At 41.1% G+C, this 13,275-nt stretch overlaps 1 protein-coding gene and 1 pseudogene across 2 annotated transcripts; both read left to right on the forward strand.

Annotated features, from left to right (window-relative positions):
• Positions 1-2,211: 2,211 nt before the first annotated feature.
• On the forward strand, positions 2,212-3,224 carry LOC146497153 (tripartite motif-containing protein 29-like). The gene has a single exon (XM_085140976.1). The coding sequence runs from the start codon at positions 2,401-2,403 to the stop codon at positions 3,043-3,045; it is 645 nt and encodes a 214-aa protein (XP_084997102.1). The 5' UTR covers positions 2,212-2,400; the 3' UTR covers positions 3,046-3,224.
• A 125-nt stretch (positions 3,225-3,349) lies between these two features.
• LOC146497154 (uncharacterized) lies at positions 3,350-11,729 on the forward strand (annotated as a pseudogene). The gene is made up of 3 exons (XR_014870587.1): positions 3,350-3,389; positions 3,482-3,686; positions 7,256-11,729. The product of XR_014870587.1 is annotated as an uncharacterized LOC146497154 (transcript).
• Positions 11,730-13,275: the final 1,546 nt, after the last annotated feature.

Consider the following 13,275-nt stretch of genomic DNA (forward strand, 5'->3'; position numbering starts at 1 on the left):
CCTTTAAGATCCCCTACAGCAATATGAAGTGTGAGGAAGAGGAGAGTCTAAATGACCCGGAGGTCTATAACCAGGAGTGGAACTTTGGTCTGAGCGAGGATGGTCCACAACTTCCACAGATTAAAGAGGAACAGGAGGAAGTCTGCACCAGTCAGGATGTAGTGCAGGTTGTAGTGAAGCAGGAGTCTGAAGAAATCTTCGTCTGGACTGGGAAAGAGCGATTCAGAGTGCTGGTTAACATCTGGAAACACGAGGAAGACTTACACTGCACAGGTATATAAAACTTAATAGTTGTTGGGGCGTTTTTCTCTGTGCACAGACACACTCTCCTTTTATTCTTCAACAAAAAACATGTATGGTGCTTTTTGAATTTCCTTAACTTGCTGAACAGAATCAACTTTTGGGAACCAGGTGCAGAACGACTCTTTGCTGAACAGAGGAGAGTGTTCTGGATTCTTTGTGGTCATGAAGCTATCACAAGAGAGAGGTTCTCTTGTCCTTATTGCCAAAGCTTGAGAGCCCAACCAGTCAACCCTAAGATGGCTGATTTGCATCCTTCTCAGCTCAGATTGCATAAACCAACATTTTTCTCAATAGGAACTGGTTGCTTTGGACAGCTGCAGGTCAAAATTGACCATCGACATGAGAAACTTTGGGGTCTGCTTTTCAAATATCTCACAAGAGCAGTTCATATTGAGTTACTGTTCAACATAGATACAGACTCCTTTCTGATAACCCTGAGGAGATTTATCCCCCAGAGTGGAAAGCCAGCAGAGTTGCTATGTGACCAAGGAACCCATTTCAGGGGTGGGAGCATCATATAAAATTCCACTTACTCCACATAGTGATCATAATTTTGGCCTCCAAAATGATTTCACACTGCTGGGAGTGTGAAATCCGGTCTGTCAATGCTGGCCTGACTACAGTCCTGGGTTTGCAAGTCCTCAGTGAAGAAGTGCTAACAACAGTCCTGGCTGAGCTTGAAGGTGTTTTTAACTCATAACTGTTATCCACCCCTTAGGCTATGTTTTATCTGATTTGGCAGACCCAGAACCAGTCACCCCCAATTTGTTGATGATGGGGCAGCCAGATCCTTTGCTACCGCAGGTAGTGCATTTAACGATTCAGAGCTGCTGTGATGTTGACATTGGAGGCCCTGCCATTTAGTGCATCTGAACCAGTTATGGCCATTTCAGCCATGCTGCTGGTCTTTTAGTTCAGGGCTTCATTCAGGCCCCTGTGTGTACGTCCAGATAAATGTAAGTTACATACATACATACATACATATACTAGGGGTGCAACAATACTCGTATCAATATTGAACCGTTCGGTACAGTGCTTTTGGTTCAGTACGCATATGTATCAAACAATACAACATTTTTTATTTATTTTATCAACTTTTCTTCTGATGATGCTGTCTGTGTTGAGCGCTCAGTGGATCTGCGTTCGACTACTCCGCCAAGGCTGCAGTGTCGAGTGCAGATCCACTGAGCGCAGCGCAAGCTAGCATGCTCGTTGCAACATGGCAACTGCCTCAACGCTACCCAAAATTGAACCTCCCCCACCCTCATTCGGATCTGGTGTTTGGAACTATATTGGTCTTCATGTGACGTATGAACCTGATGGTAAGCACATCATGGACAAAAGTAAAACAGTATGTTGGATGTGCCACGCAATGCTCAATTGGTGGGAACTAGTGCGTTAGCGCAGTTAGCTCGTTAACGTGTTGACGCCGTCCAGCCCCACGCACGGGGCGATCCGCGGTAACTTGTTAACGGAGATTTGCCGCGCTAATGTCATTTTAACAAGATTAATGCTGACAGCAATAGTGGGAACACAACGAATATGACTGCACATTTACTCCGACATCATCCTCGTGCAAAGACAAGTGGAAGCAGACAAAAACAACAAGCACGCATGCTACAAACTTTACCCGAGTCATTTAGACAGCCGTTAGCACATGATTCTCCTTATGGGGACCTGATATGTTTAATATGCTGCTGAGAATATAGCCCAGAAGAAGCGTATAGTATAGCTTTTATTTTGGAAAGAGACATTTCTCTGTAATAAACTCTCTTTTCCAAAGATGAGTGATTTCTCGATCAGATAGATTTATTTTTTTATTATTTTGTTGTTTCAGCAACATTAAATTTAAAAACTGTACTTTTGAGTTCAATTTATAATTTTAGTTTATATAGTTTATAATTTTAATAAATGACAAATTAAAAAGGCATGAACATTATTTTGTATCGAAAAAATATCGAACCGTGAATTTTGTGTATCATTGCACCCCTAATACATACATACATACATACATACATATACATTTGTTGGGGTGATCGTGGCTCAAAAGCTGTTTGTCTTGTAATCAGAAGGTTGCCGGTTCGAGCCCCGGCCGAGATGATGAAGATGTTCTGCCGTACTGATCAGCAGATTATCTGTTATCTCTGCTCTGTGGATGAACATAAAGGCCACGACACAGTCTCAGCTGCAGCAGAAAGGACTGAGAGGCAGAGAGAGATGGAGGTGAGTCGACAAAACATCCAGCAGAGAATCCAGGACAGAGAGAAAGATGTGAAGCTGCTTCAACAGGAGGTGGAGGCCATCAATCAGTCTGCTGATCAAACAGTGGAGCACAGTGAGAAGATCTTCACTGAGCTGATCCATCTCATCCAGAAAAGAAGCTCTGATGTGAAGCAGCAGATCAGATCCCAGCAGGAAACTGAAGTGAGTCGAGTCAAAGAGCTTCAGGAGAAGCTGGAGCAGGAGATCACTGAGCTGAAGAGGAAAGATGCTGAGCTGAAGCAGCTCTCACACACAGAGGATCACATCCAGTTTCTACACAACTACCCCTCACTGTCAGCACTCAGTGAGTCTACAGACTCATCCAGCATCAATATCCGTCCTCTGAGCTACTTTGAGGATGTGACAGCAGCTGTGTCAGAGGTCAGAGATAAACTACAGGACATTCTGAGAGAGGAATGGACAAACATCTCACTGACAGTCACTGAAGTGGAAGCCCACAGCTTGTTGTCCTTATTGTAATAACACTGCACTTTGTAGATCAGTGTGACAAAGGACAAAGGAGCAAATATCTACTTGGATTAAGTCTAATAATCACTGCTGGCATTGTGGGTGGCACCACCAGGCCAGTGTTGGTTAAACCTCCTAGGACCTGGCATCCACATGAACATCACATTTTGGGTTATTTAGACCAGAATATATATATTTGATAGATAGTATATGATAGACGTATCACAGCCTGTACACTAAGAAAATCTACTGGAGATTCATAGAAATTATTGTGAGTTATCATTCTTTTCCCCACACTGACCCTTTACAACCACGTATGGGGTTCCTTCACCTGCTAAATCCACTTGAACTGTACTGTACACATTTTCCTGTTTAGAAGCAAAGTTACCTTTTACTATGTAGGCAAAATAAAATTGATTTATTTTTTATTGTCTTTCTTTTTCTTTAGATTCATGGCAGATATGTAACCAGGAGAGCAACTCCAGACCAGGAGGACAAAGATCCTTCACAAACTAAAGAGGAACAGGAGGAATTGTCCATCAGTCAGGAAGGAAAGCAGCTTTCACTGAAGCAGGAAGCCAAAGATACCATCATCTGGACCGGGCAGGAGCTGGGCATCAAGTGGAACCCTGAAGTAAAGTTGCACATAATAGGTATGCAAAGCTGTAATGGATGGATTTCTTACTACAAAACTGAATAAAACTCATGTTGGGTCCTAATCAGACCTCAGAGATAAGTTATAGGGGCACATGAAGAATCTAAAGACCAACTGCAATAAGCAGCATTAATGCATCTGTTTTGTAAACTTTTTAAATATAGTTGACAATTTAAAATTGACAATTTTCCCTATTAGTGCCGAATGTTTAATTTGAAAATAAATTATTGATTTTAAATTAAGCTTTTCACAAACCGCACAACACTATGATAGGTGTGTCCCTGTGCCATATGTTTCTGGGTCTTCCTGTCTTACCCTTTGGATTCCAGCACAAGGCCTGTGTAGTGATGTTATTGGTGGACTTCCTGAGGGTGTGGCCAGCTGTTGATGAATATCTGCAATATACACAGGGTTGTGTTTGTCTTGCTACATGTTTATGAAATATAGAGAAGTGTAAGTTTGACCATGATTTTAAAATGCCCGGCTTGGTGGATGTTCTAATCTCTCTTTAGCTCTTGAGCTCAAGAAAGGTCAGAAGACGGTTCCAGACAATAACTTAACGCCCACTCATATCCTGGGCCATGTGACCTCAGTAAATCACATGATAGGGTGGGGCAAGGTCTCTCAATGGATTCACCCGAAACCCTGGCTGATTGTGACCCACACCCGTTTATACACCTTGGCTTGTGTGATTAGGTAGAGGATCAATTGGGTCTCCTTGACCCTCTCAGGGACACTCCGAATAGGGCTTAAAAATCTGGGACTCTCCATCAATTGCTCTTAGAACTGATGAGAGGTGAAAGTCCAGATGCTTTTGCTTCCAAGCTCCCAACACTAACAGGCCTCAACATGGCATTCAATCTGTTATTAGACTCAGTTCTCTCAAGATGTAAAAGAACCCACCCAACCCTTTACTCACATTCTAGATCTTGTTTTGACATATGGCATAGAAACTGAACATTTAAACCCTCTCGTCTGATCATTTCCCAATAACATATAAATTTACAATAATTGATTACACAGCAGTGGTGAGTAGATTTCATCACAGTAGATGTCTTTCTGAAAGTGCTGTAACAAGGTTTAAGAATATAATTCACCCACTGTTGTTATCCTTAATGCCCTGTACCAACGCAGAGCAGCTACCTGAATGCTACTCCAACAGAGGTCGATTATATTGTTAATAATTTTACCTCCTCACTTCACCTCGTCACTACGTATGACTCTGGATACTGTAGCTAATGTGAAAAGAGAAGAATCAGAAGTACTTGACTCTGTAGTATAACTCTCAAATGCGCACCTTAAAGCGGGTAACAAATGCATATTTGTGTACTGAGTTTTTGTAACCTTGTAAATCAAAATATGTGAAGATTTGGTGTGTGTGTGTGTGTGTGTGTGTGTGTGTGTGTGTGTGTGTGTGTGTGTGTGTGTGTGTGCGTGTGTGTGTGTGGTAAAAAAAGAAAGAAAAAAGATTTGTGTTTGCTGTAGCTTAGGTCTGAATTCTTTGCCAGCTATATTTCTGCACTACGTCACACCGACACACAGTTTACTCAGTTCTGCTTTTTGTGCCAGAGAACAGATGGGTTTGGCTGTTGAAGGGGTGCTTTACTGAACTTCAGGTCCTGGAAGAATAAATGCCCTTTTATATGCCAGCAATACATGTTTTTATTGAACATTTGAAGATAACACAACACAAACTCTAGAAGAGGACATAAAGTCAGAGATAGAAACGACAAGGAGCAGGTGCATCTAGTACACATAGAGCTGTCGCAAAAACTCACAGAGCTCAGCAGCCAGCGCAACAAATTCTGGATCCTTGGCTTTTAGTTAGCAGTTAGCATTAGCAACACATGCTCCATCTGCTGTAAAAGGGCCTTTATGCTCACATATGCTAAGACATCTGGGATAAACACTGGTTTGAGTGCGGAGTCAAGGAGGCGATTTACGTGAAAAGGGAAAGACAATCTCTGAATCGAGGAGGGTACATCTTTCGCCATCTTGCAATGCTGTGATTGCAGCCATTCCCCAACTCTCTGTGAATGGTACTCATGGCCATCAGTGGGCTTTGATCAGTGGTTGTTGATCAATGGTCATGAGAATTTCCATAATTATGATGAAGGAACTGACCTCGCAGCCCATTGATCCTTCAGTGGTGCTAGGTTCAGTCATTATGCAAATTTACTGTTTATAAGATTAGGAAAACCTGCAGTCAGCTGAGACTGAAGAAGTCACTTGGATGAGCGACGAAACGTTTCTCCCACTGAAAACGCTACGTCCAGATGAATAGAATCAACTTTTGGAGATACTCTGGATGGGATTATTATTATTTGTTTGTGATTTTTATTTGTGACCAGGATATGTCCTCAAATGAACATATTAAACAAATATGGAGGACTGCTTTCTTCCATTTGCACAAGATCTGTAAAATTAGAAATATCCCGTCTCAGAGTGACGCTGAAAAACTAGTTTATGCATTTATTACTTCTAGGACTACTGTAATTCACCATTATCAGGATGTACTAAAAACCCATGAAAAGCCTTTAGTTAATCCAAAATGCTGCAGCAAGAGTACTGACAGGAACTAGAAAGAGAGCATATTTCTCCTATATTGGCTTCCATTCACTGGCTCCCTGTTAAATCCAGAATTTAATTCAAAGTCCTGCTATTCACACACAAGGTCAAGTACCATATCACCCCATTGGATCACTTCGCTCTCGCACTGCAGGCTTATTTATTGTTCCTAGAGTATTTAAAAGTAGAATTGGAAGAAGAGCCTTCAGTTTTCAGGCCCCTGTTCTGTGAAACCAGTTTCCAGTTTGGATTCGGGAGACAGACCGTCACAGTTGACGCTGGCCAACTGTGGGAATGTGAGGAAGGAGCTGTGAATGCAAGCAGTGCGTTTATTTGCAGTGCATGGAAAATAACAATAAAACCTGAATGCGTTCCCGACTCCCGTGACATGTCCTCTTCCCACTGTTAGTGTTCTTTGTCCCTGCTCCTCAGTGTCTGAGCACCCCGTGCTCGCTGCCCGCTTATCTCCACACTCCACACCAACAATTTTCCTTTGACAAGCAGATTAAACTTACTAACTGGCCAAGAGACTAACATGAAGCCACGCAATGATCCAGCGTCGGAGAGAGCTCCACCACACTCTAAAGTAGCTCCTCCGACGAGGCTTGATCAGCTGCCCCATGAGGCGACTGTTGCTGTGATTTGGTGCTGTATCAATAACATTGACTTGAAAAGAGTCAATAGTCAGCTGGTAACACAGAAAACACAGCAGTTATATTTATTTAGAAGCATTACAGTTTGTCTGAGAATCTGTTTTTTACTGCAAAATTTTTGTCCTGTTTTTAAATCTCACCTGATGCATGATCATCTTTTTATTTACGTAAATTAGATTTCCAAAATGTCTATCACTGAGTCAGCTAAACAGCTTCTCCCCAGAACATACCTTTTACTGGTACATGTGAGAACCATGTTTACCATGTAAGGACCTGCTAATTGTTGAGGTTACATTACAGTTGATCCAATTTATGTTTTTCTGATATTATCATTTTGTCCCTTCAGATCCTCCACAATGTGACTGTAAAGACAAGGAGGGCCTCACAGATCAGCAGGTCTGTAACCAGGAGAAGAACTCCAGTCTGGACCAGGAGGATTCTTCACAGATAAAAGAGGAACAAGAGGAACAGGAGGAACTCAGTACCACTCAAGTGGCAAAACCATTTGTACGAAAGCAGGAGACAGAAGCTTTTCCTGCTCGTGAAGAAAACGACCACAGTGAACTAGAACCAAGCAGTGACCAGCTCCTTTCTCACAACTCTCCTGACACGGATCAGGAAGAAAACAAGGATGATAACTCACACAGAAAAAAGTCAGATCAAGTCGTAGCAGGACTGAGAGTTCAAAATTCCAAGACAGTACATTTATGTAGTACCTGTGGGAAAAAATTTAATAGCATGGGAAACTTGAAACAACACATGCAAATTCACACAGGCGAGAAGCCGCATTCCTGTAGCGCCTATGGGAAAAAATTTACTCTAAAAACACATTTAAATGAACACATGAGAATTCACACAGGTGATAAGCCTCATTCTTGTAGCACCTGTGGCAAAATATTTGGTTCAAAGTCGCACTTAAATAGACACATGCGAATTCACACAGGTGAAAAGCCATTTTTCTGTAGCACCTGTGGGAAAAGATTTAGTTCAGCAGCAAATTTGAGAACCCACATAAGAATTCATGCAGGTGAAAAACCATATTCCTGTAGCACCTGTGGGAAAAGATTTGGTGTAGCAGCAAATTTGAGAGCCCACATAAGAATTCATACAGGTGAAAAACCATATTCCTGTAGCACATGTGGGAAAGGATTTAATCACAAGACATCTTTAAAAATACACATGGAATTGCATACAGGGGAAAGGCAATATTCCTGTAGCAGCTGTGGGAAACGATTTAGTGTGGCAACAGCTTTGAGAAGTCACATAAAAATTCATACAGGTGAGCAGTCAAATTCCTGTATTACCTATGGGAAACAATTTAGTGTGGCAGGAACTTTGAGAAGTCATATAAGAATTCATTCAGGTGAGAAACCATATTCCTGTAGCACTTGTGGGAAACGATTTAGTGTGGCAGGAGCTTTGAGAACTCGCATCAGAATTCATACAAGTGAGAAGCTATATTCCTGTAGCACATGCGGGAAAGGATTTAATCATAAAGCATCTTTTAAAATACACATGGAATTACATACAGGTGAAAAAAGATATTCCTGTAGCACCTGTGGGAAACAATTTAGTGTGGCAACAACTTTGAGAAGTCACATAACAATTCATACAGGTAAAAAAACACATTGTTGTAGCACATGTGGCAAAAGTTTTAGTTGTCTCAAGTACTGGAGAGCCCACATCAGAGTCGACGCAGGTGAGAAACCACATTGCTGCAGTACATGTGGGAAAAGTGTTAGTTCCCTCACAAACTTGAAAATTCACATGAGAGTCCGGTGAGAAGCCGTATTGTTGTGGTGCCTGTGGAAATGGTTTTACCCATATGTCAAGTTTGAAAAGACACATGGGAGGCCACACAGATGAAAAGCCACATTGTTGCAGTGTCTGTGGGAAAAAATTCACTTCTTCGGTACAGTTGAAAAGGCATATAGGAAAACATGCTACATGCTAAGTTTCATTTTTAGAAAATGTTGGTGGCGGAGCTTATGTGTCTCTGACTACATTAACAGGTACATTTGGTAAATGTAGCTTTTTCTGACTGTTTTGGCTCTTTAACCAATATAAACAGTGTTTGGATCACTGAATACTACGTTTTTTTTTATTTTTAAAAATCCTTCTAGGAAGGCTGAAGACTTTTGAAAGCTCAGTTTCTGTGTTTCCATATGGACAAGAAAAACAGAGTTTGTCTCACAACTTTAAAGGTGTGCACCTTTACCACCTTTATCTGACATCATTATGTTATTATTTGTGGGCTTTTGATTGACATTTGATGGACATTTCTTCATGTTGCTTTGGTTCGGTCTCAACAGTGCTTGAGATCACATGAGTCTTAATGTAATCAGAACTATTTGCCAAGTTATTATAGGTGTTAGGAGGGTTGTTTTTAAAATGTATTCCACTACAGATTACAGAATACATGGCCCCAAATGTAATTTGTAATGTATTCCATTACATTAATCAATGGGAGTAATGCTTTTTACAACTACAAAAATGTATTATTACTGTGTGATGTATTACCATTACTGAAGGCTACTCTCCATACCAAATGTGAATTAGATTATTAAATCTTAATATAAAATGAGTAACAGTAGGGTGGACATTAGGTAAGGCTGCACTTTTTGCAGTGATCTTATATAGAAAACTATTTCTGTATCAGTAATATTTTTTTTCTTTTTGTCTACTTTCAGAACTGCACATGATTATTTGCAGCTTGCAAGTTGTTAATGCTATCCATCAAGTCTGACAGTCTATGAACTAACCTCAGCTAACGCCAGCTAACAATGTTAGCTTGGTGGTGAGTAGCCTTCAGTAATAGTAATAAATTACACAGCAATAGTACATTGAAGATACTGAAGTGGCACATAACCCAGGTAGCTACCACAACTAAAACAAGGTAGTTGCAGTAGGCTAACGTTAGTTTAAAAAAAAACAAAAAAAAACAACAACAACGTATTTCCAGATGTTTCTTTAGGTTGGAGGTGGAGTTTTTTGACACTGAGAGCAGCTTGGTTGCTGGCAAACAGAGTTTGCATTGCACAGTCAGCTTTTGCCCATGCCTTGTTCTTTAAATGTGAAATAGTGTCAGAATTTCCAGGTCCACTGTGTAACTGACACCACCAACATTAAGAGGACACTTACATTAGAGCAGAGGTCTCAAACTTAAATGAGCTGTGGGCCACTTCTGACACTGTAATGTCATTGGAAGGCCACTTTAGTGTTCAGGTAGTACAAAAAAACCCCAAACAAATAAACAAGAAAACACCCACAACCAATTCCTAAAATATGATCTTTTGTTTGTTTGTTTTTTCATTTCAAATATTGTATTACAAGACAAAACTGCAAACGTGAACTACCAAATAAATACATTAATACTCTCTTTTGACCAGACACGTGACAGCTTTTCTGCTATAATTGTACACATTAGTTTTTGACTGCTAATGAAAAATGTTTTCTTTTTGTACTCTGCCAGGATTCCTGGATCATTGACCCAGTGTTTTCAGTTTTAGACTTTGTCACGGTTTAGATGTCATGTTTGCTGTTTAACTGTGTCAACTTTCTGTTTATGTGCATTATGTATAGTTCTTCTTACTGTGTTATTAGTTAGATTATATTCAGCTGTGTACTCACTGGTCTCTAATTGTCATCATTTGCCAGAGTATTTAAGTCCGTACTTTCCGCCAGTTAGTTATCTTGTCATCGTCGATTCCGTGTGTGTTTTTTCCAGTTCAGTTAGCCAGCCATTCAGTCAGTCAATGTCAGAATCTCTATTATGTTATGTTCATCCTGCATTTATAATAAACACCATCCTCATCCTTCACTAATCTGTGAGTCCTCCATTTGGGTCTTCTCTTCCTTCTCTCCACACCACAATGCCCTGACAATCTCGAACCCTAGTAAAGAGACCGCTGGCTAATACCTCGGGTTCCGTGACTGTAGCAGCTAACTAGCTTTACTTTCTGGGTCAACTTTGCTAGCAAGAGACAGAAAGAGGTGTTGAAAGGCTGCTCCAATTGAACTTTGTTTTGGAGGGAAAACATGAACACAGTGTACAGTCAAGTCTTAACAGCTTACTGGGCTCATCAGGCACTCTTTTTGGCTGCAGTGGTTATTATATTTACATGCTTCAGTCTCAACAATTTCTTGTTGGTAGCACCTCGTACTTTTCGACTCTCGTTTTTTTTCTCCCTCCCTCACGCGAGTTTGAGACCCAGGCATTAGAGTCTTGTTTGGGTTTCCACCAGCGTGGAATTACCAAAAATATAAAGGGGATAGCCTGACATATGAAACAGGACAAAACAGCTGTGTAATCCATTTATTTCAACAAACTAACTGTATTCTAAATATCACCTTTTTAAATGGTAACCGTAACAGAATACAGTTACTCATATTTTGTATTTTACATACATAACGCTGGTACATGTATTCCGTTACTCTCCAACATTGGTTATTATCTATGTTTGTATCATATCTCACACTACTTTTATGTGAGCACCTGTTGATACACAGCTGTTGTTTTGAGATCTAATATTTTGGACTAAACTGGTTTGGTTTAACTTTGATAGTGTTGTGTTCCATTTTGAAAGGTTTGTAATATGTGGTTGGTAGAAACTAGGGGTGGGGGGAAAACATCGATACTGTGTAGTATCGTGATATTTTGTTTGCTAATAATGTATCGATACAGGGACAGCAGAAATCAATATTTTGTTACAAAAAAACGCTTTTGTGGACTGGAACATGCTCTGACTTCAGAGCATGTTGATCAGCTCCTTTTTCTGAGCAAGAATGTTCAACTTTTTTTTGGCAGCAATAAACATGAGTTTACTTATTTTGGTAAATAAGCGAGCGTCACTTGGTGTTCGCTCGCTCGCTCTGTGGTATAGTATCGCTTCCTGTTCCTGCTCAAACACAGTGGTGTTTCTGAGTAGCTTATTTGCTTAGCAGTTTAATTAACAACTTTTAAATACATTCTTTTTTCACAGTATAATCTTCACGTGCTTCATCCGAAGCACACTTTCTGTGTACTCACTACCTAATTTATAGTATTCACTCACTGTCTCTGTACTGTTTCGCTAGCTTAGCTCGTAGCCGACCCGTTAGCACCATGGCTACTTCACCTGTCCCTTCTGCACTTTCTTGCTCATTGTGTCAGATGTTTAGTTACACCTCGGCCTCCTTTAGCAGTAATGATATCTGTAACAAATGTAGCATATTTGCAGCTCTGGAGGCCAGGATTACTGAATTGGAGACTCGGCTTTGCACCCTGCTCTCACCCTTAGCTAGCCAGGCCCCTGTAGCTGGTGCAGCCGAAGATAGCGTAGGCCCCGCTAGCTGTTCCCCGGCAGACCCCAAGCAGCTGGGGAAAGGCTGGGTAACGGTGAGAAGGAAGCGTAGTCCTAAACAGAAGCCCCAGGTACACCACCAACCCGTTCATGTGTCTAACCGTTTTTCCCCACTCGGTGACACACCCGCCGGGGGTCAAACTCTGGTAATTGGTGACTCTGTTCTCAGACATGTGAAGCTAGAGACACCGGCAACCATAGTCAATTGTCTTCCAGGGGCCAGAGCAGGCGACATTGAAGGAAATTTAAAACTGCTGGCTAAGGGTAAACGTAAATTCAATAAAATCATAATTCACGTCGGCAGTAATGACACCCGGTTACGCCAATCGGAGGTCACTAAAATCAATATTGAATCGGTGTGTAACTTTGCCAAAACAATGTCGGACTCTGTAGTTTTCTCTGGTCCCCTCCCCAATCAGACCAGGAGTGACATGTTTAGCCGCATGTTCTCCTTAAATTGCTGGCTGTCTGAGTGGTGTCCCAGAAACGATGTGGGCTTCATAGATAATTGGCAAACCTTCTGGAGGAAACCTGGTCTTGTTAGGAGAGATGGCATCCATCCCACTTTGGATGGAGCAGCTCTCATTTCTAGAAATATCGACAAATTTATTAAACCCCTCAAAACATGACTATCCAGAGTTGGGACCAGGAAGCAGAGTTGCAGTCTTACACGCCTCTCTGCAGCTTCTCTCCTCCTGCTACCCCCCCAAAAACCCATCTCCATAGAGACTGTGTCTGCTTCCAAAAAGACAAAAAACAAACTAAAAACCAGCAACAAACAACTTAAACAATCACAAAGAAAGAACAATACAGTATCCACATCTGAACCAAAGAGTAAAACAGTGAAATGTGGATTATTAAATATTAGGTCTCTCTCCTCCAAGTCTCTGTTAGTACATGACTTAATAATTGATCAACAAATTGATTTACTCTGCCTTACAGAAACCTGGTTGCAGCAGGATGATTATGTTAGTTTAAATGAATCAACACCCCCGAGTCATTCTAACTACCAGAAATCTCGAAG

This window comes from Neolamprologus multifasciatus, chromosome 18 (assembly GCF_963576455.1).
Source record: "Neolamprologus multifasciatus chromosome 18, fNeoMul1.2, whole genome shotgun sequence".
Taxonomy (NCBI): domain Eukaryota; kingdom Metazoa; phylum Chordata; class Actinopteri; order Cichliformes; family Cichlidae; genus Neolamprologus; species Neolamprologus multifasciatus.